The 23,689-nt window shown below is 45.1% G+C and overlaps 3 protein-coding genes across 8 annotated transcripts; 2 read left to right on the plus strand and 1 right to left on the minus strand.

Annotated features, from left to right (window-relative positions):
* Positions 1–553: 553 nt before the first annotated feature.
* On the minus strand, positions 554–2,419 carry rpl19 (ribosomal protein L19). The gene is made up of 6 exons (XM_061303358.1): positions 2,305–2,419; positions 1,853–1,959; positions 1,222–1,344; positions 1,022–1,142; positions 832–942; positions 554–745 (listed from the first exon to the last, which is right to left on the minus strand). Exons 1-6 carry the CDS (start codon positions 2,307–2,309, stop codon positions 622–624), a joined length of 591 nt encoding a protein of 196 aa, XP_061159342.1. The 5' UTR covers positions 2,310–2,419; the 3' UTR covers positions 554–621.
* cacnb1 (calcium channel, voltage-dependent, beta 1 subunit) lies at positions 1,512–20,907 on the plus strand. Of its 6 annotated transcripts, none has more exons than XM_061303352.1 (14): positions 1,512–1,680; positions 6,732–6,818; positions 12,116–12,235; positions 12,302–12,424; positions 12,495–12,631; positions 12,697–12,764; positions 13,288–13,448; positions 14,972–15,052; positions 15,152–15,210; positions 15,290–15,399; positions 16,993–17,144; positions 17,294–17,389; positions 17,622–17,807; positions 19,159–20,907. In XM_061303352.1, the coding sequence occupies exons 1-14, from the start codon at positions 1,606–1,608 to the stop codon at positions 19,690–19,692; spliced, it is 1,989 nt and encodes a 662-aa protein (XP_061159336.1). In that variant the 5' UTR covers positions 1,512–1,605; the 3' UTR covers positions 19,693–20,907. The 6 variants fall into 6 exon arrangements, with proteins under 6 accessions (XP_061159336.1, XP_061159337.1, XP_061159341.1 ...); XM_061303353.1 differs by lacking the exons at positions 1,512–1,680; positions 13,288–13,448 and adding exons at positions 4,231–4,390; positions 13,753–13,781; XM_061303351.1 differs by lacking the exon at positions 1,512–1,680 and adding an exon at positions 4,232–4,390.
* A 503-nt stretch (positions 20,908–21,410) lies between these two features.
* On the plus strand, positions 21,411–23,646 carry arl5c (ADP-ribosylation factor-like 5C). The gene is made up of 6 exons (XM_061303334.1): positions 21,411–21,672; positions 21,971–22,031; positions 22,102–22,249; positions 22,409–22,492; positions 22,572–22,723; positions 22,801–23,646. Exons 1-6 carry the CDS (start codon positions 21,627–21,629, stop codon positions 22,847–22,849), a joined length of 540 nt encoding a protein of 179 aa, XP_061159318.1. The 5' UTR covers positions 21,411–21,626; the 3' UTR covers positions 22,850–23,646.
* Positions 23,647–23,689: the final 43 nt, after the last annotated feature.

Raw genomic sequence — 23,689 nt, forward strand, 5'->3', positions numbered from 1 at the left:
GACGAGACACGCCGCATGCAGAAAAACAAGGTTTCTCGTGTCATCAAACTTCCTCTGCTTTATTTAAAGCAGTGGTTCCCACAGTGGGCGGTACCGCCCCCCTGGAGGCAGTGGAAAGATCTGGGGGGGTGGTGAGGAAGAAAGGGGCGGTAGGGGGGCGGCAGTCCGAAATCAGAAGTTGGATGTTTATTTACCATTCTATGTTGCTGAAACAGTTAAAACTGCTAAAAAATAAATTGGTTTACTAAATTGGGTTTTATTTGTGAAATACACATTTGTGTTTAACCTTTCTCTTTTCAAATTGCAGCATACCAAATATCAAGAAAGAGGTGTTTGTTTCCATATGTGTCTGTGGTGGGGGGGCGCTAGGAAGTCACTGGGGACCCAAGGGGGCGCCAGCCTGCAAATGTTTGGGAACCATTGATTTAAAGCATAACGGTGCATTATTTTTATCATTAGATAACTGTGTGTGTCAGCCATTTATCTTCACCGGGGTTGCGGATACTGTTTGACCTGCCAGCTTTGCGTTGAGTCAAGCAGACGAGGCGTGACATGTCTTTATGAACACTTTTTATTTTCAGCGATCCATACACACATTTAGACAGGAGAGGTGAACCCCGATTACTTTTTGCCCTCTTCCTCCTTGGACAAGTTCTTGATGATTTCCTCCTTCTTGGCCTGGAGGCGCTCCTCTCGGCGCTTGCGGGCCTCCTTGGTCTTGGTACGGCGGGCCTCGGCTTGATCGCTGCAAAAAGGAAACAATTTGAGAAAAAAGGTATATTTATGTTGTCAGCTGGGGAGAATGACGTCAAAATGAGGTTGCAAACGTACGCCAGGAGCTTCTTGCGAGCTTTGTCGGCCTTCAGCTTGTGAATGTGCTCCATGAGGATACGCTTGTTCTTGAACACGTTACCCTTGGCCCTCAGATACAAGCTGTGATACCTGAGAGAAAAAAAAAAGGTTACATTCAAAATTGGTGTAGCATTGCAAATTGCATTGTCAAAACGCCAGTTTTTCTTACATGTGCCTGTCGATCTTCTTGGACTCCCTGTAGCGGCGCAACAGGCGGCGCAGAATCCTCATACGGCGCATCCAAATCAGCTTCTCGGGCATACGGGCGTTGGCGGTACCCTTTCTCTTACCTGAAGACGAGAAGGCAAAATGTAAGGGAAATGACCTGGCGGGAATTCCCGGTGGCGGCGGGCAGTGCACGGAACCTACCGATGCCCATGTGCCTGCCCTTGCGGCGTGCCAGCGTGTTCTTGCGGCAGCGGGCCCTGGAGTGGACCGTGACGGGCTTGCGGATAATGAGACCATCCTTCACCAGCTTGCGCACCTGCTGGCCTGGAAGGGACAAGGAGGCGAGGTGAGTAGTTGTACTGTGACTACTTGGATAATAGCGCCCTCTCTTGTCAGATGTCAGCAGTTGCACACTAAAGATTTATCCTTATTTGACAAACCCAATTGGAATTTTCTTTTAGGAAAATAAATCCACTGTCACACAGCTCAACGCTTCCTCATATGATGTCAAGTCACAGCAGTTCACAGAGAATGCAAAAGAAGCAAGATGGGGGTGGACAGACGATGTAAAACGTCTGACTCGGAATGAAAGTTCAGATCACAAAGGAATATCGACACGGCGATCCACGATTACTGTTGGTGGAGAGATCAACGATAACTGTGAGTACCAAATCCCATTTTATAGGGTGCATTAAAGGATTTCGATTAATGAGGACATTTGGATCTCCTTAAAAGATCAAGCCTGCTTTGGGGTGTAAGCAAATTGGCATTTTATGCCTGATTGCGAGAGCATGGTTGGGTTTTAGTATAGTTACATTTTGGGTCGACTTACGAGAGTTGGCATTGGCGATCTCGTTGGTCTCATTGGGGTCAAGCCAGACCTTCTTCTTGCCACAGCGCAGCACGCTGGCGGCGAGCCTCTTCTGGAGCCTGAGCATGCTGCACGACACGAACACAACAGACAATTAAAGACATTAAAAAACACACGCTTAAAATCAAAAGAAAATGTATATGTCGCATATGTAATGTGGATTGTGAGACTCCACGTCATTAGCTGATGTTGCTAACCGCTAGCCTGGTTGACAACATGGCCTCTCCCTCGGCTACATCGTGTGGCGCAAAGCCACGGTTAAACACGCCATTGTCGGCATTAGGAGGACAGGTTACAATCCGTGTCGTTTAAATGTAACATGTTATGTCTTGATTGAGAAGCGCAGTGTGTAAAAAGGGTGTTTTTGGACAGTTTAAAATAAAGCAATTGTCTTCTTTCGACGGGAGTCCTACCTCATGGCTGCTACTTCGATAGAAAAAGAGCGATCTCGGCAACGGACAGGAATGTACCATTAGGCAGGCAAGTCCATCTCAATTCATGAAAAGAACTTTCTTTGAACGCCGATCAAATTTAGCACGGGTATTGCTAATCTTGCACACAACAAGTTTAATAAGGTCTGAGACGATAATATTTTAGTTCTTTGATAGCTTCACTCATCGTATTTAACAGTATGTTCATTAGACTCCCCTTTGCACCATAATGGTAACGACCAATGTCGTTACAGTGCATTGTGGGTCGAAAGGGTGCAGTTTACACTTGAACCACACGAGGGCAATGTTTCAGCGTGTAAAGGCCCTGAAGCAATTTAAAAAAAAGTAGTTAGGTATTCTATAACTTTAAAATCCGTAAATATTTTACGTGCATGGGAGCGTATTGTATTCATGAAAAACAGAAAACTGTTATTTTACAAAAATGCAGACGGAGAAAAAATATTTCCAAACAGAAAAAAAGACACTTCCATAATTAACAGTCATTAATGAAAAAACGTACAAAATGGGTGCAGAGAAGCTACAAAAAAAAAAAAAAGCCACCATAATGTGGTATATATAGGCAATCTAAACCTGTAAACTTGGAGGACTGGGTCCCTATCCCCAATGAATACTGCAGATAAATAGAATACATACAATGCTCCTCATGCGCTCACTATATAGTCGTAGCTCACCAGCAGGCCGTCACCATGGCAACAGTGCACGCCAGTTGTGTGGGTGCATGCATGCACTTCTTCACCTCAGGTAACTGACAATATCTCCAGCATAATCTCTCTGTATAGATAAGATTCTGGTCCATTTCATAACCTTACAGGATATGTTACATGGCTATGAAGAGAGCTGTAAGATGTGACACAACAACAAAATTCATAAACAGCTATGTTTACTTTACTTCCTGCTACTTTTTCTTCCACAGCCTGTTTATGCATTGGCATTACACTTAGAAGAAAGTAAGATAGCTAGCTAATGCTAATAAGAAAACTGAATTATTTTGACCGAAATACATGGACATGGCATGCTCATGCCTTATCCACATCACGAGGTTATCAAATGTATAAAAATTAGATGCCTGTGATTTGCTGTTGCCATGGCATCACGCACTGTGCTAAAGTAGGAGACAGGCTTGTTTTCCTTTCCTTATTCTCCAAATTTCAATAATTGCGTGAAGGCTAATGGCCTTCACACATATGTTATTCTACACCATTAACTTTTTTATTGTGTGAAGGCTAATGGCCTTCACACATGTTTTCCCCTGTACTTTATTATTCAACCTATTCCGCCCACTTTTTTGACGTGCTTTGAAGATTATTTATCCAGTATATTTTTAGCTACACGTGTACTAATATTAATGTTATTACTATGGCACTACCTTTTCGCGTGAATGTGTGATCTCCCCCATCAATCGATGTGATCTGTCGGTCAGGGCGGGGCTGTTGGACTGCCAGTTGGAGAGAGAAGCAAAAAAGAATGTACACAAAAATAACACTGGAAGTTGGAGATGGAGGCCTTTGAAATAAAAGCAAAAAGTCATTCTCGACATTTTACAAACTACACTAGCATTCGTTAGTGTAAAAGCAACAGAATGTGAAAAATAAAATACACTGCAAAGAAAGCCATTAATTGCACACTATCAGAAAGGCGAAGAAGGTACTTGGGCGTAGTGTTACCGTTCTGCAATCAGATATATTTCCACTATTATTCGCTTTAAATTTATTTTGAAGGCTACAACCGGATGTATGTTCGTTCCCTACCGCTAACCTAGCAACACGGCGCTTCCTTCCTCCGCTCTTGTCGGCAAGCTTGCAGAGAAGGCAGCTGTTGCCATTCTACTCAGCATCGGCCGGGCGAGCCCCACTTCCACGACAAAGATGAGTCCGTGGACACCGACGTAAACACCCCCGCCCCCCCCCCCCCCTCAGCCTAAAAGACAGTCTTTAATCAAGGGCCAAAAGTTAATTCAATGGTACAGAAAAGTAGTATGTCCAGGACGCCTTCCACCTCGACCCAGGAGATCCAAATGGACATGTTCGACCCCCATCCTCAATCACAGGTAAGAAAAAGACAGGGTTAAGAGAGAGAGGGGGGAAAAAGACCCATATTATATTCAAGCAATTTGACTGGAGCCGTTTTCTGTCAACAAATGTTGCGCGTGTTTTCCCAAAACAGATTAACAGGTTGTTTGCCACTTACACATTTGCTTCCCATGAGCTCATTTGCCCTAGAGAAGGCATTCTATGTACATTAATATCCAATTCCCCCCCTATGTATTTTATTTGATATATATTAATGTTTTGTGAACAGATAGTCCTAATTGGTGGCTAATAATCAGCGTTTGTGTACACAGTGGCGAGATAAGCAATGCAATTGGATCTCAATTGGATGCGATGCAAAGCCACGCCTTTGTTTAACGACAACGTAGACATGTAGAATTCCATTTTATCGTAAAGAAAATCGCTAAAATCTTAAAGACCTGGAGGCCACTTCATTAGGTATACATGCTATTAAGCCATCCAATCAAAAATGGTTTCTTTACAAAGATGATAATGCTCACTTTTGGAGTTGAAATTTCATCTGATTGTTATTGCGCATGTCGTTTCTAATGTTTTATTCAATATTTTAATTTTGTTACAAGGTCAACTCGGAAAAATTGGAATTTTTAATTATGATACAAATACGTTTGTATTTCATTTTCAAAGAACAAATATTTATTTTTATTATTTAAAAACACCCTTACACCCATTTTTGTGCTCGCCAATGTTTTTATTTTTTAGGCCGACGTTAAGTCCAATATTTTGCAAAATGAAATTCTGATGACTGAGTAATAGGCTGATTATTTCAAAATACATGTGAATTAATGTTTTTTATTTCCTTTAACACTAAAACAAGATATGAATTACAAACAGATCATCTGACTTTGAGTATTTCAATAGAGAGAAAAATCTGCAAATTGGCCAACATCATTTCACACATAGTCCTAACTCCTCCATGGTGTCATTTCACAGCAGCCACAAATAGTCTGTGCCTTCCTTTTTTCGAGAGATTGAGTGTGCAAACACAACAATCCACAATATTTTATTTTTATTTCTTTCTTGTCGGTGGAAAAAGTGGAACAAACACCCACGCTGAGCACACTCATCTCTCTACGTACATGCAGTGAGAGAAACCAGCGCTTCCAATCATACCTTCCTTCCCACTCTCAGCCCCCACAAAGTTCTCCATGTACCAGAAAACTTGAGCTTTAGACTCTCAAACCTTGCTATTTGGTGAGGCAATCAAAATAGTAAGAATTATTTGATCTGTGACCAAACTAATCTCATCAATTTAAAGATACGTTTGAAGTTTGCCCTGCCACACCTCCACTTGAATAAACACCCCTGCTTACTTCCTCTTTAATTATACATCAACATTTAATCTGGTGGGACATTTACCACCAAGAAGCCCCCTGCAGTCCCTGTTGCTGCCACCCCCCCATGCCTCGATACAACCTTAAAAGACAAGAAAAAAAGACAAATTTGGATCAATTATAAGTAGAGTCGTATTTTACATGACATTTGCTTTAATCTGTAATACCTGTTGCATTCATTTACACTTAAAAAACAACAACTATTTTTAGGAACACAGAGGCCTACTATGTTACTGTTTTTTATAATAGATCACTATGTTGGTATAAAACTTAAGAACGACTGAATACAAACTGCTGCCACCTGCAGGTCTGGAGTATTGCTACATGTTCAATAAATCAAAACAACTCTTTCAATCAGTTGAGCAAGTAAAGCAAGTGCTGCTATCCTGGGCTACTGTAATGCACTCACAGGACATTTTATTCGGCACACCTGCCAAATCCAATATAATAATGCTATTTTTTTTTTTTTTGTCTGACCCTGCACAATATGCTAATTATTGAATTGCCTCATAATGAGATCTTGAGTGGCGTGTGATTGTCTGGGTGTACCTAATCAAGTGTCCAATGTGTGCGATACAAAGCGTTTGCCGGTGCGTTTTGGTTCTCACGCGGCGGTTCCTCACGGGAAGAAGAAGAACAGGCCGTCTCCTCCGCAAACGTGATTAGTCGGCATTGTGTAACCATGGCGATGTGGCCAGGGTGGGCTTCTAATGTAATGAACGGCTTCTGCCCAACCCGGATAGAGTCCACTTGGCAAGGGTCCGCCAATCTGATTAGAGGCTTGCAACAGAACATGAAAAATGAGGAGTCGCCGCAGCTGCTCGTGAATTGTGCGCGTGTTTCCCGCTCTGGCCAATGTCGCCTCCGTCGGCGACAGCGGCAGGCCGGGGCCTTTTACAACCATCTGTTAAGATAAATGACTGTGTGGAGGCAAAGTTGTTTTGTTTTTGTTTTTCAAAGCCACACCCAGGCTTCTTTCTTTCCTCAGGGCAAGTACGCCAAGAGGAAGAGCCGCTTCAAGCGTTCTGATGGAAGCACCTCGTCCGATACCACGTCCAACAGCTTCGTCCGACAGGTAACGTCCGTCCCGTTGAGAATTGCGATACAGGACTTGCGCAATTCTAACAACACTTAAAAAAAAAAGTAGATGACTTAAGACTTGCACCTGACTTGGACCAAAAGACTTGGCTCAAATTAATACAGAGCTGGTTTCAAACATGGACGATACAAATTTTAAACCTACGCTCGACTGTCAGATCTGACCCAGTTCATTAGCTTTAGCTAATTTAGCGACTTCACTTTGGACTTATTACTTGAGATTTATTTGGGACTAGAACGAAACGTAAACTTTGATGCTAGACTAAGATTGGGTTACTTTCCAACTGCTTTACTTGGAGTACTTTAGTTGGAATTGAGGTTGGTGAAAGACCTTTACAAATGAACACCACCATCACCACCACCACAAAAAAGCGTGTGGGCACCCTCTAGGTTTTATACCTTCACCCTATTTTTCAAAGCCAGGCCCCGTATAGACGTTTTAGTCTCGCGCACTCCTCCGCAGGAGCAAACTCATTCAAAGACACGAAAACGCACAGATATACACAATCAGCCGTCGGCGGCGAAGCTGGCTGGTACACCGGGGCTTGGTTTCTATGGCAACCGGGCCACTGAATCTCCCCCCCCCCCCCCCCCCCCCACCACCGTGCGCGCAGCCACAGTGGGATGGGGATGCGAGGGTGACTGCGCTTCGGCGACACGCTTTCTTGTGCGTGGGCGCCACGGCGGCCTACGTGTTTGCGTAGCCTGGTTTGCGCGTCAAGTTCAACAAAAACACGACGAGGATGACCGTCTGCCGCCGTGCTACGCTTTCTTGGCCGGATGACAGTGTGGATGGAAGGGGATGGGATTTTTGTGCTCCCGATACACCGATGATGTTATCAAAACATTCACATTCCTTTAGGACCAAGACTCGTTCTATTTAAAGACCATGTAAAGCCTTCAATTGAAAATGTAATATATAAAAGAACTCGGTGTGGTTTATTAAATTTCCAACTGAGTTTTGGAATGATTTGGTTGATAACTAGCAGTTGCTGCAGTTTGACCAACTACTAGGTGCCCATTCTTTCACCATTGCGTGCTGATCGGGTCACAGGTTGTCCCCTAGTGGACACAATGAGCCTATACGTAAAACTTAAGTTGAAGATTTATTGGATGGATGCTTTAGAATTGGATCAAACAACTTGGCACTTGCTTAAGACTTGGGTTTAATGGCAGAAAATGTTAGATTTGGGCCCAAAAAAAATCATGCAAATGACCCGGAACTTGAGTTTGGTTTGGAACTGGACACTTTGGACACCAAAAGCTAAAGCGCTATCTAAGCGCATCATTGACTTGCTTTTAAGTGAACAACTGTCCACAGCCAGTTGTTTTAAAGCAGTCCTGGACCGGTTTCTGTGAGTCCATGAGAGATCAGCAGTGAACAGGCTCCAGAGGGGAGGGGGGTTTCCCCCGGCACTGCCCCGTCCTATCCCACGTCAGCTGGAGCATTGGATGGCTGACGGCTGCATACCAGGCCTCCTCCTTGGCCTCGGCGCACTTACGTCTCTGTTCCTGCCTGGCCCGCCGGCTAAATATATTTCCCCAGTTTGCAAATGTAGCACAAGTCCTGCAACCCGACCCCGGTCCCGCTGGCTCCAGTTCCCTTCCTTTACACAAGGTTCACGTTCCTTTGGGTTGTGGAGGGATACGAGAGAGTGCGCTGGGGTGGGGTTGGAGGTTAAGAGAGCGTCTCTTGCTTTTCTCACACGCACACACACATCGCACACTTTTCTGGATCTCTCTGCTCATGTCCACTTGTCAAGCTAACACACACACACTAGTTGCCACTTTACACACACACACCGGTCTGTGGACTCCAGCACTGACCCCCCCCCCCCCCCCCCGCCTCTCTGGGTCGGCCGTGGTGAGGAGAGTGTGGCAAAGGAGGTATGGAGAGGACTGATCGGATTCAGCGGCCCGTCGTGGTAAGAAGAGTTTCGCAGACTTTTCGGCGGCCATTTGTCGGACTGACTGTGCATGCGTGTGCGTTTGTGAGTCCAAGCCTTGGCAGGTGTTGCTCTGAGATGTTGTAACTTGGGTGGGAAATGTGAATTTGCCAGCCCGTGTCCTGATTGTACCGTAACTGTGGGTCAGCGGCTTACTTTGTAATTCCATTTTGGGTGGCTCACAGCTGCTGGGAAGGCTCTGTGTTTTTAATTTAGACTTCCAGTCCCCCACCGGGTCGCGTCCAGTGCTATGCGCGATGACCAGTCAGCCTTCCGGGACAGCGCCGTGGCCATTTCATAGGGCGGCATTCCAAGTTGTTAACTCATAGAACGGAGAAATGTCGATGTTGCTGGCAGAGTTTGTTCACAGAGTATCAGAAACTAAACTGAAATATTCAAAGCTACTTTGTATTATTCATTTCTTTTTGTCCTCAAATCAAAATGGGACTATGATTCAGCTTTAGTTGCTTTAAAACCTAAATCGAGGTCCACCAAAATGACACTTTGACAGCTCATAGCTTTTTTTTTTTAATTAATTTTCTGGCTTTATATATGCATTCTTTATCTATCGCTCTAAGGCTTTTTCTGAGATAACCGTAGACGCATCCGAAATGATCCCTATACAGTTATTTGACCTTTTCAATGTAGCTTTTTAAAGATCCTATGGAATAAATGTTCCTAGTGGCTCGTAAAATTATGTTTTTTATATTTATAGCATTCTCACGACAAAAAGATGAGCACAAACAAACTTAAATGCATGACTCACATCTCCAGTGAACTTCGCAACCTCAGACTTGGTTACCATGGCACCGCTGTGACAGAGCAAATAAAGATGGCCGCCGTTCGTGACCGTGTGCTACGAATGTGATTTGTTTTTGTAGATGAGTTCTTTTTCTGCCATGTGGTATCTTGGCACTCCAGTCTTGTCACGTCTACGCACAAAACAAATATAGGACGTTTTAGTTTGTTACACGATTGAAATGATGGAGCGAAAGACTGTAACCCCAGAAACCTTCAACTTGGACTGGCAGGTTCCTCGGCCTCCAATCCAACATTTTCAGCGTCGAGGTGTTCCGCCTCTTCCCTAAAAGTCGTTTCCGGAGAAAGCACTCGTCGCAGGGAACGTGAAGTCATTTTTCTTTGTTGCGCGGTAACAATGCTTCTCGAGCCTCATTAGTCAAAGCTCGCCTGTGTCCGTTTGCCCCCTCTCCTTGCTATCCCCCCCCCCCCCTTCTGAGTTATTCAATATCACCTCGAAGGAGGTGCCAATCTACCACAATGCATTTTTCATCATCTTCTGGATTATTCCCACTCCGGTGACGTTGTCACGCCTTCAACCAGATTGAGCGTGATGGATTCTTTCCAACACTTTCAAATTCATCCACAACCACCCTCAAGTTTCCCCATCGCCTCCTCCACACGGATGCAGCTGAGGTGGTTACTATGACACCGCGGGGGTCTCCAGACCGGCGGCGGCCAATGGGGTGGCAGCTGCTCCGTCACGTGACTCGCAGCTATTTTCAACAGGGAGCTGTATGCGAAGTGAAGCAAGCGGCTAAATTAGAGACACAGCCCCGGTGACATGAGGAGGGGAAGACGAAGAAGGGTTGAGTTGAGTTCCTGGAGACTTTTGTTTTCTTTTGTACTCCTTACAGCAAACAGCTATTCATTGCTATTGATTAGTTCAGCGGATCCCCCCCCCCCCCTGCATACTTCATTTAGTAGATTTCGTGCGTATATAATAATTGGCCACATTCCTGTGGGTCTTTAAAAAGTCAAAATGCTGTAAAATGGCTGCAGTGGTTTGGAGTACAAGTGTCATTGAAAATGGATGGATGGGTCGCTAGCTGCCTCGCTCTTCTATTTTTTTTTTTTTGTGTTCCAGTGTGACTCAAAACATTTGTCAGTTATTTCCGACGTCATCCGGGTGCCTTTTATTTTAGTCCATTTCACCCCTCCCCACCCTCCAAGGTCGGCCATTAAAATCCTCTGTTGAACTTCCCTCGTTGTCGGGATGCTCCCAGAGGATGAGTCAGAGCTTGTCGGCGAAGGCGGCTGGTGCCATCCTCGTTACGTGCGCCGAGATGCAACAGGAAGCGGGGATAGTGTGTGGTTAAGCGTGTGTGTGTAGAGGAACACCGTAAATTAGCGAGGAGGGCCGTCGCCTCGGCAACAGGGAGTGTCTACACGCGAGTCTGCCGAGCGGCACAATGCGACAGGTGGCTGAGCCAGAATCAACACGCTGGTGTTTGTCGTTTGGTCGGGAATTGCTCAAAGAGAAATGAGGATAGTCATGAAAGGCGGCGTAGGACATTCAACACACACGCGTGCAAAAACCACACAGTGTTTTTGCCACCTTCAGCATCCTTTACGCAAACCCACACAGCTGCCATGTTTGGACTTCAACCCCAATTTGTCCCATTGTGACCAGACATTAACATTATCCAGGTCAATTTTGAAGTAAATTTAAATCCAAATCCATGTGGATTCGCCATCTACATGATATTTAGCTGAGTTCCTTAGTTTGGGGTGTAATTCCACCTTTGGCCACTAAGTAGCAGCACACAACTCTGTTTAACTGTGTGTAAATTTCGATTTTAACGTTTTAAGATCAGCTGTTTTTTTTTACTGAAGAGATTTCGCAATTATCTATCATCTCGCGTTGTAGGCCTACCGAAAGCTATTTTCTTTTTATACAATAATGTAACTCTTTGGAAATGATTAATGATGTATTTTGCTTTAAGATGTGTTTGTATTATTTGGGAAAACTATGACCGCATCAAAGATGTCTTTTCAAATCCGTCATGTTCACTCGACATGCCAGCAGGGAATTCATCCATCGCGGTTACATATGGCTTACGTTATCTTTTACGCACTCTCACCTCTATTTTGGAGGCCCACACCTCATGACTCACTTGTTCTGCTTGCCGCACTCAGCTGTCGGCGCTCTTGTCAGCAACACCTGCAAAACACAGAGATGTACTCTCTGGACACTTCATTAGGTACACCCGAACACCGGCAATAAATAAATAAATGCTATTGTGATAAAAAATATTGTCATACAGTGTCTGGATGTACCTAATGAAATGTCCAGTCCTCGTTATGAGTAGTGTGTACCTACCTGATGGCTCATCCGCATGGCTGACTCTACCTTTTGTTGTGGGGCCAAAGCACCTCAAATTACACCGAGTCAGCTTTCAGTTCTTAATATGAGCGACCTTGTAGGCCACGTAGCCATCTCCACATAGTCGGCAGGAGACAGGAAAAGATGGACAATCTGCAAAAGAGCACACAGAACATCCCTCACGCTCTTGTGTTTATGCGGCAGGGCTCGGCCGACTCCTACACGAGCCGGCCGTCGGACTCCGACGTGTCCCTGGAGGAGGATCCCGAGGCCCTGAGGAAGGAGGCGGACAGGCAGGCCCTCGCCACGCTCGAGAAAGCAAAGGTCAGTCGTCCGTTTGACTACTCTTTATCTTTTGTGGCTGTTGAACATTTAATATTTTCTGTCCAGACCAAACCAGTCGCGTTTGCCGTGCGGACAAACGTGGGCTACAACCCGGGCCCCAGCGATGACGTTCCCGTGCAGGGCATGGCCATATCCTTCGAAGCCAAAGACTTCCTACACATCAAAGAGGTTTGTTTGCGCCGCCATCCTGCGGTGGATGATCGTCTCGTAACGCCTGGCTGTGTTTTTGTTCTTGCAGAAATACAACAACGATTGGTGGATCGGGCGTCTGGTGAAGGAGGGCTGCGAGGTGGGCTTCATCCCCAGCCCGGTCAAGCTAGAGAACACCCGACTTCTACAGGAGCAGAGGATGAGGCAGAACCGACTCAGCTCCAGGTTCGGAAAAATACAAGAAGCTAAATGATGAACGTGGCATTTATATCCTTTTGGTTCTGTCTTAGTAAATCTGGAGGAAGCTCAAGCCTGGATGTCGCCACGGGAACACGCAGGCCCACCCCACCCGGCACAGGTGAGGTCAAAGCAATTAGCATATTCACGAGTGGCCAATCAAAGAAGCAAGCGGCGGACCGTGTTAAATCACGTGACACAAAGTCCATTCCTCGATAACTTCCTCCTGTCTCCGTTTTCTGCTCATGTCACTCAGCTTTTGTTGCTTTAATTAAGGCTCTCCAAACTGCGAGGCTCCATTGAGAAGGTCTATTTCATTGCTCAATCAGGAAAAAGCGCGCGATTCATTTTTTTCAACACCATCGGTTGAACAAAAGGCGAGAAATTCTTTTGGGTGGTGAATGCTCGCTGTCTTCTATTCATTACCGTCACTCGGCACATTCATTGCATTTCCTCGTGACGATCTGATATTTTCTCCCTCACACTCTTGTCAATGTCATCTTCTTTTCTTCCTTTGGTGCTTCCGTTCCGATGCATCTCACATCTCGTCTTCTATCTTCCCCTCCTTTTTTTTTCCTCCTTATTTCTGTCACTGTCTCCGCGCTTTCGCTTCTATGCCCCGCCCCCTCCCACATGCCAATTAGCACACACGGACATGCCCACTGTGACCTATGATGTTGACCCCCTGGACCTGGATGCCGAGGAGCTCCCTGAGTCGCAGGGGGACCCTCGCTCCCCCAAGGTCATGTCCGGCAGCGTGACCTCGCCTCAGGCCAACACGCACCGGCTGCCTTTCTTTAAGAAGGTAACACTAGGAAGTGATGGGATCGGACTTTGGGATTTGGTGGGGGTGCTGGATGCTTCTCGCCTTCGCCAACAGCCCTTCCTTCCTCCTCCCACCTGCCTGCATTTGCCCCCACCTCCCCTTTGCCCATAACTCATCCAAGACTAACACCTCACAGCTGCCTGAAACTCTAATAGGAAGGCGCTATAAACTGTACCCCCGATGGCAGTACCCCCCCCCTCAATGCTTTTCACCCAATGACTAACCAGCTTCTTGTGTGTGTTTTTGTGTGTCTTCTGGCATGTTGCGTGGAATGCTTCCGTAGGCGGTCCGGCTAAACAGAAACAGAAGTCGGTGAGTGCGCTTTTCCATACCTAACCCAACTAACATCTCGGGCCGCATCGTACGAGCGATGGTACGGTAATTAGAAACCTCCAAACAAGAAAAAAAAAAAAGAATTCCCCAGATATGGAAAATATAACCAAAGAGCAAAACCGAATGTCTCAGTGGTTGCGGAGTGAGCCGTAATCCCACCACACATTGAAATGCATCACCCGCCAGGCCTCGCCAATCCTCGCCGTCATGGCGACGCCGCAGGTGCACGTCTATTGATTCCTCCCGACACGCCTTCATTTCCATTTGTGACCAAAATGGAGGCGTTTGAACATAAAACGTTTTCAAGTGGGCAAAACATTAGGAAAATGAGAATATATAGATAAAAAAACCATTGTTCATATATCATCATAGCCATCAAATGAGGGAAGGGATAATCCTGTGCTAATCATCCTCTTATCCGAAATGTCTAAAACATACTGTACTCAGGGTACAGAGATAACCGAGCAGATATTCTGGAAGCTCCGGCATTAAGTGCCAAAGCGGATCGCCGAAGCCCGAAATGCATGTAAACGCGCCGGCGGAGCGGACGCCGTTACTGTACACCGTACATGACACCACGGCGACGACTGCGCGCTGTGCTAACACTATTAATACACCGATGTTATCTACACCCCTCCAGCGCTGGGCCCCGCGTCGACGAGAGCCATTAGGAGCCTTTTAAAATATGTATTTATAGCCCCGTGTGGATGCAAATGAGGCCGAGGGAGATTTACGTAAGATAATGTAAATGCCTTTTCAATACAAAGCGGAAGCGTAATGGGCAATATAGATTTTCTGTCGTCACTATGTATGCCCTAGTCTGGGGGGGGGGGCGGCGAAAGAAACTGGACTTTTGAAGAGAGAAAGCGCTTATATGGATGAATCATACTTGAGTCACAATGTAAGAATAAGCTTCAAATGTGGCTGATCTATGCGTGGGCATTGCCTTTATGCGGTGAAGGTTTTTTTTTTTTTTCTTTTGCTCAGAGCAAACATGCTTTTATGTACTTTTTGCTCACTCGGAAACTCATCGGCATTAGACACACACACGCCCGCCTGGGCCTCGCCTCTTTAAGGCACATGCATGTAGAAAGGGAATAAATGTTGGATATGTGGCCATGAGTCCTTTTATGAGTGGATTAAAAGAATGTGTGTGTGTCTCGTCATAGATGGAGCACGTGCCTCCCTACGACGTGGTTCCTTCCATGAGACCCATCATCCTGGTCGGACCGTCGCTCAAAGGCTACGAAGTGAGTGCGAGCTGCCATAGCAGCCATGTGTCCCAATACTTTTGGGGAATAGATGCGTTGGAAGTATGACCGTGTTGAATATTGCCGTTTATGCTGCAGGTGACAGACATGATGCAGAAGGCTCTCTTTGATTTCCTGAAACACAAGTTTGAGGGAAGGTAAGTAGTTGGCGTTAGGCGCCATTTTTTTTTTTTTTTTTCCTACCCCAAAAATTGATCGAGTGCCTTCCCGTCGCAGGATATCCATCACACGGGTGACGGCGGACATCTCGCTGGCCAAGCGCTCGGTCCTCAATAACCCCAGCAAACACACCATCATCGAGCGCTCCAGCACCCGTTCCAGCCTGGGTAAACACACAAACACACACACAATTGTTGTCATCATCCCACTTTGTTAGACTCTCTTCAAATGTCGTCTTATCAGATAAGATCAAATTCCAAACATCAATCCATCAGGTCCAATTCACCCAGGAACATTATTAAGAAATGGAATCGACTTAACCGAACCGCGCAAAAATTGTTCCTCATTAATTTTCTCCCCGACTTTCTGAGTCTGACTTTTCTTCATCCTGTCTCTCTGCCCTCCTTCGCCCATATTTCCTCCTCATCATCTCCCTCCTCCTCCTCCTCCTCCACCATCTCTTGAATCAGATGTCCTGGGTATGTATGCATCCCCCCCTCTTCCCACCTTCTCCCCCTTTACCCCCCCCCCCTCCTTTTCTCACCCATCCTCCACATTTGATTTGCCCGTCTGCTTGCCTTGTCTGCTGCCTCTCATCCTTCTCCATGTGATAGCTTGTAGCTTCTGGTAAAGAGAACCACCACCCCAAAAAAACTGAAAAAAAAAATGTTACGAAACCAAAAAGCGTATCCGTGGGAGGGCAGAAGGGCCGCGAGCTGCTCTCTTCGAGCGGGAGCCAAACAAACTGATACTCTCATGCCGCTTGTGTGAGGGTGGAGGTGCTTTAGATGGTCCTTGTGGAGCTACAGTGGGAAGTCCAGGAATAGCGAAATGGGGGGCAAGCTTCTCACTTCAATTTGCAACCAATGAGTATATGTGCGCGCGGAGGATAATGGAAACCTTGCCTCCACTTCCGGCCTCGATAGCTTTTATCGCTGCGAGGGTGGCACACTCGATGGCAACATTAGCACGACGCTAGCAGTCAGTTTAGCACGGCACCGTTTGGTTCACCCGTCAGTCACAGGACTCTAGCGCGGACGATATAGAGACTAAAAAGAACCTCATGTACGTCGCTGTGATTTACATTTCAAAAGGTGATTTGAAAATTGACTCAGATTTAGCTCGCTTGATCAATGGTGAATTAATTTAGAACATAGAAGTAATTGAAATGCTTTCACTTTGATCATGCTAGCAGAAAAGCTAGCCTGCTAGCATCATTTGTAAATTAGCTCAGTTTACCAATTTAGATTTACACACCCCTGTTCAAATGTGATATAAAAAACAAAACATGAACTCTTTCAAATGTTTCCACCATTAATTGGACCAAAAAATGGATTTGAACAGGGGTGTGTAGACTTTTTATATCCACTGTAATTGCTGCAGTTCCCGTTAGCCCTAACAACACTAATCTCCAATTTTATTTTTTTTTAATTATTCTATGGCTTCTGTGTTAATGAGAATGTGTTCCCATATTTTTATGGCATCTCATTCTTCAAGTGCCTCCTCTTATTTTATTTTATTTTTTAAAAGAGACTGACCAACATGAGGACTTCCTTAATGCTCGGGAGGCGACAGAATGAGAATGCCGCGTATCGTTCCATTTAGCTGTGTCTAAATGGAACTGAACGTGTGAGCTGAGCCAGTTCACACGAGGTTTTTCCTTGCATGATCTTGTACTAACCTAGCAGTTGGAACAAAGTGGGAGTCGTGTGTTGCTTCTCATGGACTCAGCGCTTCCTCTCGTGTGTTTGGGGGCGCAGCTGAGGTTCAGAGCGAGATCGAGCGCATCTTTGAGCTGGCCCGCACCCTGCAGCTGGTGGCCCTGGACGCCGACACAATCAACCACCCGACTCAGCTGGCCAAGACCTCGCTGGCTCCCATTATTGTCTACATCAAGATAGCCTCTCCTAAGGTGAGTCCCGTGGTGGAAAGTACTTATGGAGTCGCAATAATAGCTGGTTGTATGTTATTGCGTGTTTTTAGAAATTTTGTATTTCTCAGTATTTGTAAATTATTTCAACATTTTCACAATTTTTTTTTTTTATTGTAATTATTTTCCAGGTTCTGCAGAGGCTCATTAAATCCAGGGGGAAGTCTCAAGCCAAACACCTCAATGTGCAGATGGTGGCAGCAGACAAGTTGGCTCAGTGCCCCCCTGTAAGTCCTTTGACAATTAGACACTTTTTTTGGAAAAGTAATTTTTTTCAGCTTTTTAGATAAAATCCTGAGACATATTTTGTCAAATGTTTTGGCGCCATCTTGTGGCATCTTAGTGTAGAGGAACTATGTTAAAGTGAGTTTGAGGAGTCTCGTTTGGACAAATATAGTGCTTTTCTGCCAGTTGCCCCCCGCTAATGCAATGTTGGCATCTCCTCTACTGTTCATGCAGGAACTGTTTGACATCATCCTGGATGAGAACCAGCTTGAGGATGCCTGCGAGCACCTGGCCGACTACCTGGAGGCCTACTGGAAGGCCACGCACCCCCCCAGCAGCAACCCGCCCAACCCGTTGCTCAACCGCACCATGGCCACGGCGGCGCTGGCCGCCTCGCCCGAGCCCGTCTCCAACCTGCAGGTACAGGTGCTCACCTCGCTGCGCAGGAATATGGATCCGTGGCCCGACATGGACGGCCATGCCGACGGAAAAGAGGACGAGCACGCCCTCTGAAGCCAGTCCAGCACTCAGACTTTGTGGCCGCCAGAATGCGGGAGTAGGAACTCATCCACCGCCCCCCCCTTCAAAAAATCCCACAGACATATATATATACACACTCACATGACCTGCTAAATTAAGACCTTCTCACCTCAAGCGGAAATACGGAGAAACTCAAAAGGCTCCGCCTCCCCCCCGTCTTTCTCTTTGCAATTAAGAGCCAAATCCCCTGCCCTCGTTTAGTCACCTCGGTGGCCTCCTTCCTCCGCCAGCCGCTCTCCAGTTTGCCGTCCTCCCCCGTTGTTGCCATGGCGCCGCCCCTGAAAACAGCAAGTCATGCCTGCCTCCTCCTCAATCGGAAAAAGGCGCCCATCTTTTTTGCAGGCTGACACACTAATATGCCTGTTAACAATTACAAGAATCCAACTCATCCAAAAATGCAGTTTGGTTATGCATCTAATGCATGTCTGGTTGACTGACTACAAAATCCATATATCAGGTGTTGGGCAAACTTTGGTGCTCAAGAGCCATATTTGATATTTGAAAGGTAAAAATGGACAGGTCTAATCACAGATACCCCCCACGAGAGTAACACCAAAAGATTTTTTTTCACATTTAGTGTCAAAAGGTGCCATGACCTCATTGAGCCAGAGGGTGGCACAGTTGTGTCCATTAACTGCTTGGGTGTGTTTTGGTTTGCTTTGACCACTTTTTTTTGGTGCATATTTATTATGGACGTTTTTGAGCATGTTTACAGCAGCACTTTAACCTGCAAATGTGTTAAATAGTGCAATATTGCTTAGTAGAAGCAGAGTGGAACCTCCAAAGATGTAACGCAATCTATTTTCCCAGTGTTAAGTCGCTTACAGCAGTTGTAGTAGATGTATTATTTGTCTTTATTTGTGTCTGCACGACAGTATTATATCGCCTCCTGGTGGCCAAGGTGGGCACACCAGAAGGAGCGGCACAATGAAAAAAATTCAGGGATTAAATCACGATTCAGAAAAGTGTTTAGTCATTAAGATTTTACTTTAACTACTATTTTGTACAAAATTACAGACGTCATGGAAAATAATGGCAAGCAAATATTTTCTTGTAGCCTCGAGTTTTACAAATTGCATCGTACCACTTTTAGGGCGTACATCTTTTGAGGTTCGGCTTTAATCTGTAATGTGTTTTTTGCTTCTGCTCACCCCGCTTACCTTGACTAACTACTCACACCGTTTGTCTCTGCATGGTCACTGTGCGGGTGGTTCGCCTCTGACTCACCCAGGGGTCCAACCTAGTGCACGCCGAGCCCCCTAAGCGGGAGGGCACAGAGTGCGGCGGGAGCGAATACCACGGCGACCTTGGGGGAAAACCTCAGCATCAACAACAGCAACAGTCGTACCTGCGCTCTTCCCGCGGTCAAGTCCGAGGGGGCAGCGGCCGCGGCCTTTCCCGGCAAGACACCTTCGACTCGGAGACGCAGGGCAGCCGGGACTCGGCGTACACCGAGGCTGGAGACTCCTGCATGGACATTGAGACCGACCCCTACGAGGAGCCTGAGCCTTACCGCGGCGGCGGAGGGGGCAGCCGTCCTCACCTGGCGCAGCACCACGGGCGCCAGGCATCCTGGGAGGACGAGGGCGCCGAGCCGGACCAGGAGAACCTGAACCAGCCGCCGGCGCCCAGTCACGGGGGGCAGCTGCAGCACGGGCGGGCCAAGCTGAGGGAGCGCTACTGCCAGGAGCCGCTGGACACGGGGGCCAACAAGGGCCGCAACAAAAACCAAGATGACTGGGGCAGGGACGTCTACATCCGCTGAGAGGACACGAGAGGAGGAGACGACAAATGTTTACATCCAACGACTACAGTAATCCCTCTCTATTTGCAGGGCACATCCCCACCCCATCCAACCCCCTCCAAATTGCCTAAAATTGTCTACCAGTGGTTCTCAATTTTTTTTACAGTAAGCACCACCTGTAAAAAAAAAAAAAAACTACTTGGCCTTCCAAGTACCACCAGTGACCACCATTAATTTGTAAGTAGTGCCGTAAGTTGAAATGTTCAACTAAAAAAGGAATAGAATTGTATACAGTACATAAAACTACTGTAAAATTATGCACAGTTTGAACCTTAACACTAAATACCTTCCTGTCAATTCGTCGTAGCTTTGGCGCCGTCTTGTGGTAATTTAGGGCGTTACAGAAAGAGCACCAACGGCAATTAGTGGGGGATTTCTGTCTTTTGCTTTTACACAAAACTGCATGAATGTCACGAGACAGCACGAGGACACTACTTTTGATTGTCAGCTCCGTCAAGCTTCTGTAGAATGTGAGGACATCATCACGTCTGTCCTCCAAAGTCTTAAACAGGGTCTATATCACCACCCCTACCCCAATATACCCCCCCACCAGTGTGCAGTGTCAGGGTTCCTCCTCACCTTCCCTTTTTCAACGTCCACTTCTTATCACCCGGACCTTAAAAGCAGGTGGACAAGATGCTCTATGTTAGATATTTTTTATGGATACAGATCTCTCTTCCATTGGAGTTTTCAGTGTGCCGCCCTTTCACCCCAGAGTCCACAATCCTGCCCAAAAAAAAAATCCCACAATCCAAAGTGCCGGAAGGTTTCGCCAAGCCATGCCGCCAACAGCGTCGCTGCCGTCTTAACTCTTACACTCCTTCTTTGCAGGCCACACGTTGTCTCTTTCTCCAGGTCCAACACAACTAGCTTTTTGTGTTATTTATGCTCAGATATAGTACTTGCTTAAAATCACAACGACTCAATTTGTGTGTCTCAGCCCCCCTGATCTTTTTTAAGCTCCACTTGTGAGGTTGTGAGAGGCTATAAACATCTTCAGTGGGATAAATGAATATTGAATAATGTTATTGTTGCGTTATCGCAATTGTTTAAAAAAAAAAAAAAAAGATAATATATGACATAACATGTATCATTGGTGCCTGATTGTAGCTAATTTTTTTTTTTTGCTTTTTCTGCCTTTCATTTTTAATCTGTGGATAAATTCGTATTTTAATTAAAAATGTAAGCAGAAAATTGTGTTTTTCTTTCATTTTATTATTTTAAGTACCAGCAAGGCGGCTGTAAAGATCAGTGAAGCCAGCCAAAATGCCCTCAGTTGGCCACTAAGGATTCACTCTAATTAATATATGCTTAATTACTTTTAGCATCTCAAGGGTTCGTAAAGTAGAGCGATAAAGTTTCAATGCGCATGTCCTAAAAACTTTCCAGTAATAATTTATTAATCACTCGACCTTTACCCCATGATTATTTCATCTGTATTGTATTATTGCTGACACACCTTGTTTCACTTCAAGTTGTGGAAAGAACGCGGAAAGGAAAAAAAACCATGCCCTTATTTGGACATGTCGTTTGCGTCCCTGCTTGCGTCATCAATGGGTCCATTCCAGAGACTTGTGTTGCCTTCAAGTACAACACGGTGTTCTGAAATTCCTCCCCGCAGGCACCAGGACTGAATAAAAATGAAACGCACGTCACGAATAATCATATTTTACTTGCATTTGTCACTATCGTGGAGGAAGAGTTCACGCGTCACGAGCAATTGTGGGAGATTCAAACCACGAGGGCGTTCCAGTTTCATTTCCCCATTGTGAAATAAAGACTCGGGCATTCAGACGAGAGTTGTCAGTTGTCAGTCCAGTTCAGCTTCTACCAGGAGACTAATTCGTGGAGATTTTTTCATTACTTTCCTTTTACATACACACTTGTTATTAGAAATGGGATTTCTCCTCACCAAGATGATGACCGTATTTGGTAACAGAGGTAAGAAAAATTAGTTTATTCTTAATTTCTCTACAAAAACAGAATAAGATCTTAAATTGAATTATGTATTAATTTTTACCTGCAATGTCAATTAATATGATCGTTGGACACATTAAAGATGATTTAACATAGTTTATAATTGGCATTTAATATATCAATGTATTCTTGAAAGTTATATGTAATTTGTCATCATATTGTTTACATTGTAGTCTCATGAAATATCGTATATAAGCTCAATGTATGTGTTCCTCACGATTTTGGCGGCCTTTAAACTAAAGTTACAAAATGTCTCTTCCAGAGCACAAAGTTATTATCGTTGGTCTGGACAACGCAGGCAAGACAACCATCCTTTACCAATTGTAAGTAACGTCACCTTATTTACTTCTGTCAGCATCACATTGTTTTAACAACGCTGTTATTGACTTATAGTGTGACAAAGGAAGCGGTTCACACGTCGCCAACGGTGGGCAGCAATGTGGAGGAGATAACGGTGAAGAACACACACTTTTTAGTGTGGGACATTGGAGGCCAGACGAACCTTCGTAGCACTTGGTACTCCTACTACTCCAACGCTGAGGTATGTTGATAGCGTGTCCTCTCCTGGACGGTTACATAAGTGTTTCTTCTGGGCCTTATCGGAGCGTTGCCCCTGATAACTTGTGATAATTCTAATCAGTATATGTGGGCAAATGGGCTATGAACTAATTGTATGTTTTGACGACCGGGCACTTTTCAGATTGTCATCCTGGTGGTGGACAGCACGGACCCAGAGCGACTCGTACTCACCAAAGACGAACTGCACCGAATGCTCGCGCATGAGGTGCGTGGAAATTTTGCAGATATTCATTTTCGAATGCAGACAAAGAATGTACAATTAAGCACAGTTGTGTTTCTCGCAGGACTTGCAGAGCGCTGCAGTTCTGGTTCTGGCCAACAAACAGGACGTGAAAGGCTCCATGACGGTGACCGAGATCTCGCGGCACCTCACGTTGGACGCTATCACAACGCACAACTGGCACGTGCAGGCTTGCTGCGGTCTGACCGGCGAGGGGTCAGTCTTATGATATGTCATTGGAAAAAAGTGAAAAATGACAATTCACAGCATTGAGATTTTTTTTTGTCTTCTAGACTCAATGCCTGTCTGGACTGGATGCAGTCGCAGGTGCTCGCCTCCTGAAGATCCTGCCGGATTGTGTAACACTGAACATTTCCTGCAACACTGTCTACCTCAGCTGAATACGCTCGGCATCCAAAAAAGGTGCGCCTCATTCACGTCAGAGTAAATTGAGATTATTCACCATGTGATTATTTGTACATGTAAAACTTGATTGTTCTTTGTGGTCGACTTGAAGCAAGACTGAAAGTATAGTCGTTTGGTTTTACTGTCTACTTTGTGCTGGGAGAGAAGCCAAGTAATTTTGTACATACAGTATTTCATGTCTTTTAAGGATTGTATGCAATAGATTTCTATTTTTTTTAAGTAAAATTATTTTAATGGAAATCACCAGGAATTACTGGGAATGAACTAAACTGGGTATTTGTAATGTTGGTGATTAATTTATTTATTTAAATGAAAACAATAATCCAGCAATATTATTTAAAGACGGTTTATATCAGTGAATATTTCTACGCAATTATTTATGATACTGTATATATATATTTATAATACAAACTGCAACTTCTGAAGGAATTCACCCAATTTTATAATTAATTAAAAAAAAAAAGTACTCTTTTGACCATGTAGTTTATATAAGACAATTATGTTTTGACTTAACAATTGTATTTTCCTAAATATAGAAATCTTATTTTCTCGCTGGTTGGTATGAAATGTCAGCCATGTTGTAGCATTACATTACAGGGGGAAAAAAACAACAACCCATTGTGGATTATTATCTGCGTGGTTTCCTTTTTCCAAACATTTTCAAGGGCTATTGGCTTCATATGTGCTGTGATAAATAAATATCTGAGTTTGTATGTCGTCTCAAGATATTGTTCGCTAGGTATTTTATCAAAACAT

Source organism: Syngnathus typhle, linkage group LG17, assembly GCF_033458585.1.
Source record: "Syngnathus typhle isolate RoL2023-S1 ecotype Sweden linkage group LG17, RoL_Styp_1.0, whole genome shotgun sequence".
Classification (NCBI taxonomy): domain Eukaryota; kingdom Metazoa; phylum Chordata; class Actinopteri; order Syngnathiformes; family Syngnathidae; genus Syngnathus; species Syngnathus typhle.

Bases quoted from the DNA above. Each gene is read 5' to 3' on its own strand.
- rpl19 (XM_061303358.1), bottom strand. The intron at 1,143-1,221 runs GTAGGTTCCGTG...TCTCGTCTTCAG, and splicing joins GGGCAGGCACATGGGCATCG to GTAAGAGAAAGGGTACCGCC. The intron at 943-1,021 runs GTAAGAAAAACT...TTTTTCTCTCAG, and splicing joins AAGAAGATCGACAGGCACAT to GTATCACAGCTTGTATCTGA.
- cacnb1 (XM_061303351.1), top strand. From the start codon at position 4,301: ATGGTACAGAAAAGTAGTATGTCCAGGACGCCTTCCACCTCGACCCAG. The intron at 15,211-15,289 runs GTAAGTAGTTGG...TTCCCGTCGCAG, and splicing joins AAACACAAGTTTGAGGGAAG to GATATCCATCACACGGGTGA. The intron at 17,808-19,158 runs GTACAGGTGCTC...TGACTCACCCAG, and splicing joins AGCCCGTCTCCAACCTGCAG to GGGTCCAACCTAGTGCACGC.
- arl5c (XM_061303334.1), top strand. From the start codon at position 21,627: ATGGGATTTCTCCTCACCAAGATGATGACCGTATTTGGTAACAGAG. The intron at 22,250-22,408 runs GTATGTTGATAG...GGCACTTTTCAG, and splicing joins CCTACTACTCCAACGCTGAG to ATTGTCATCCTGGTGGTGGA. The intron at 22,493-22,571 runs GTGCGTGGAAAT...TGTTTCTCGCAG, and splicing joins ACCGAATGCTCGCGCATGAG to GACTTGCAGAGCGCTGCAGT.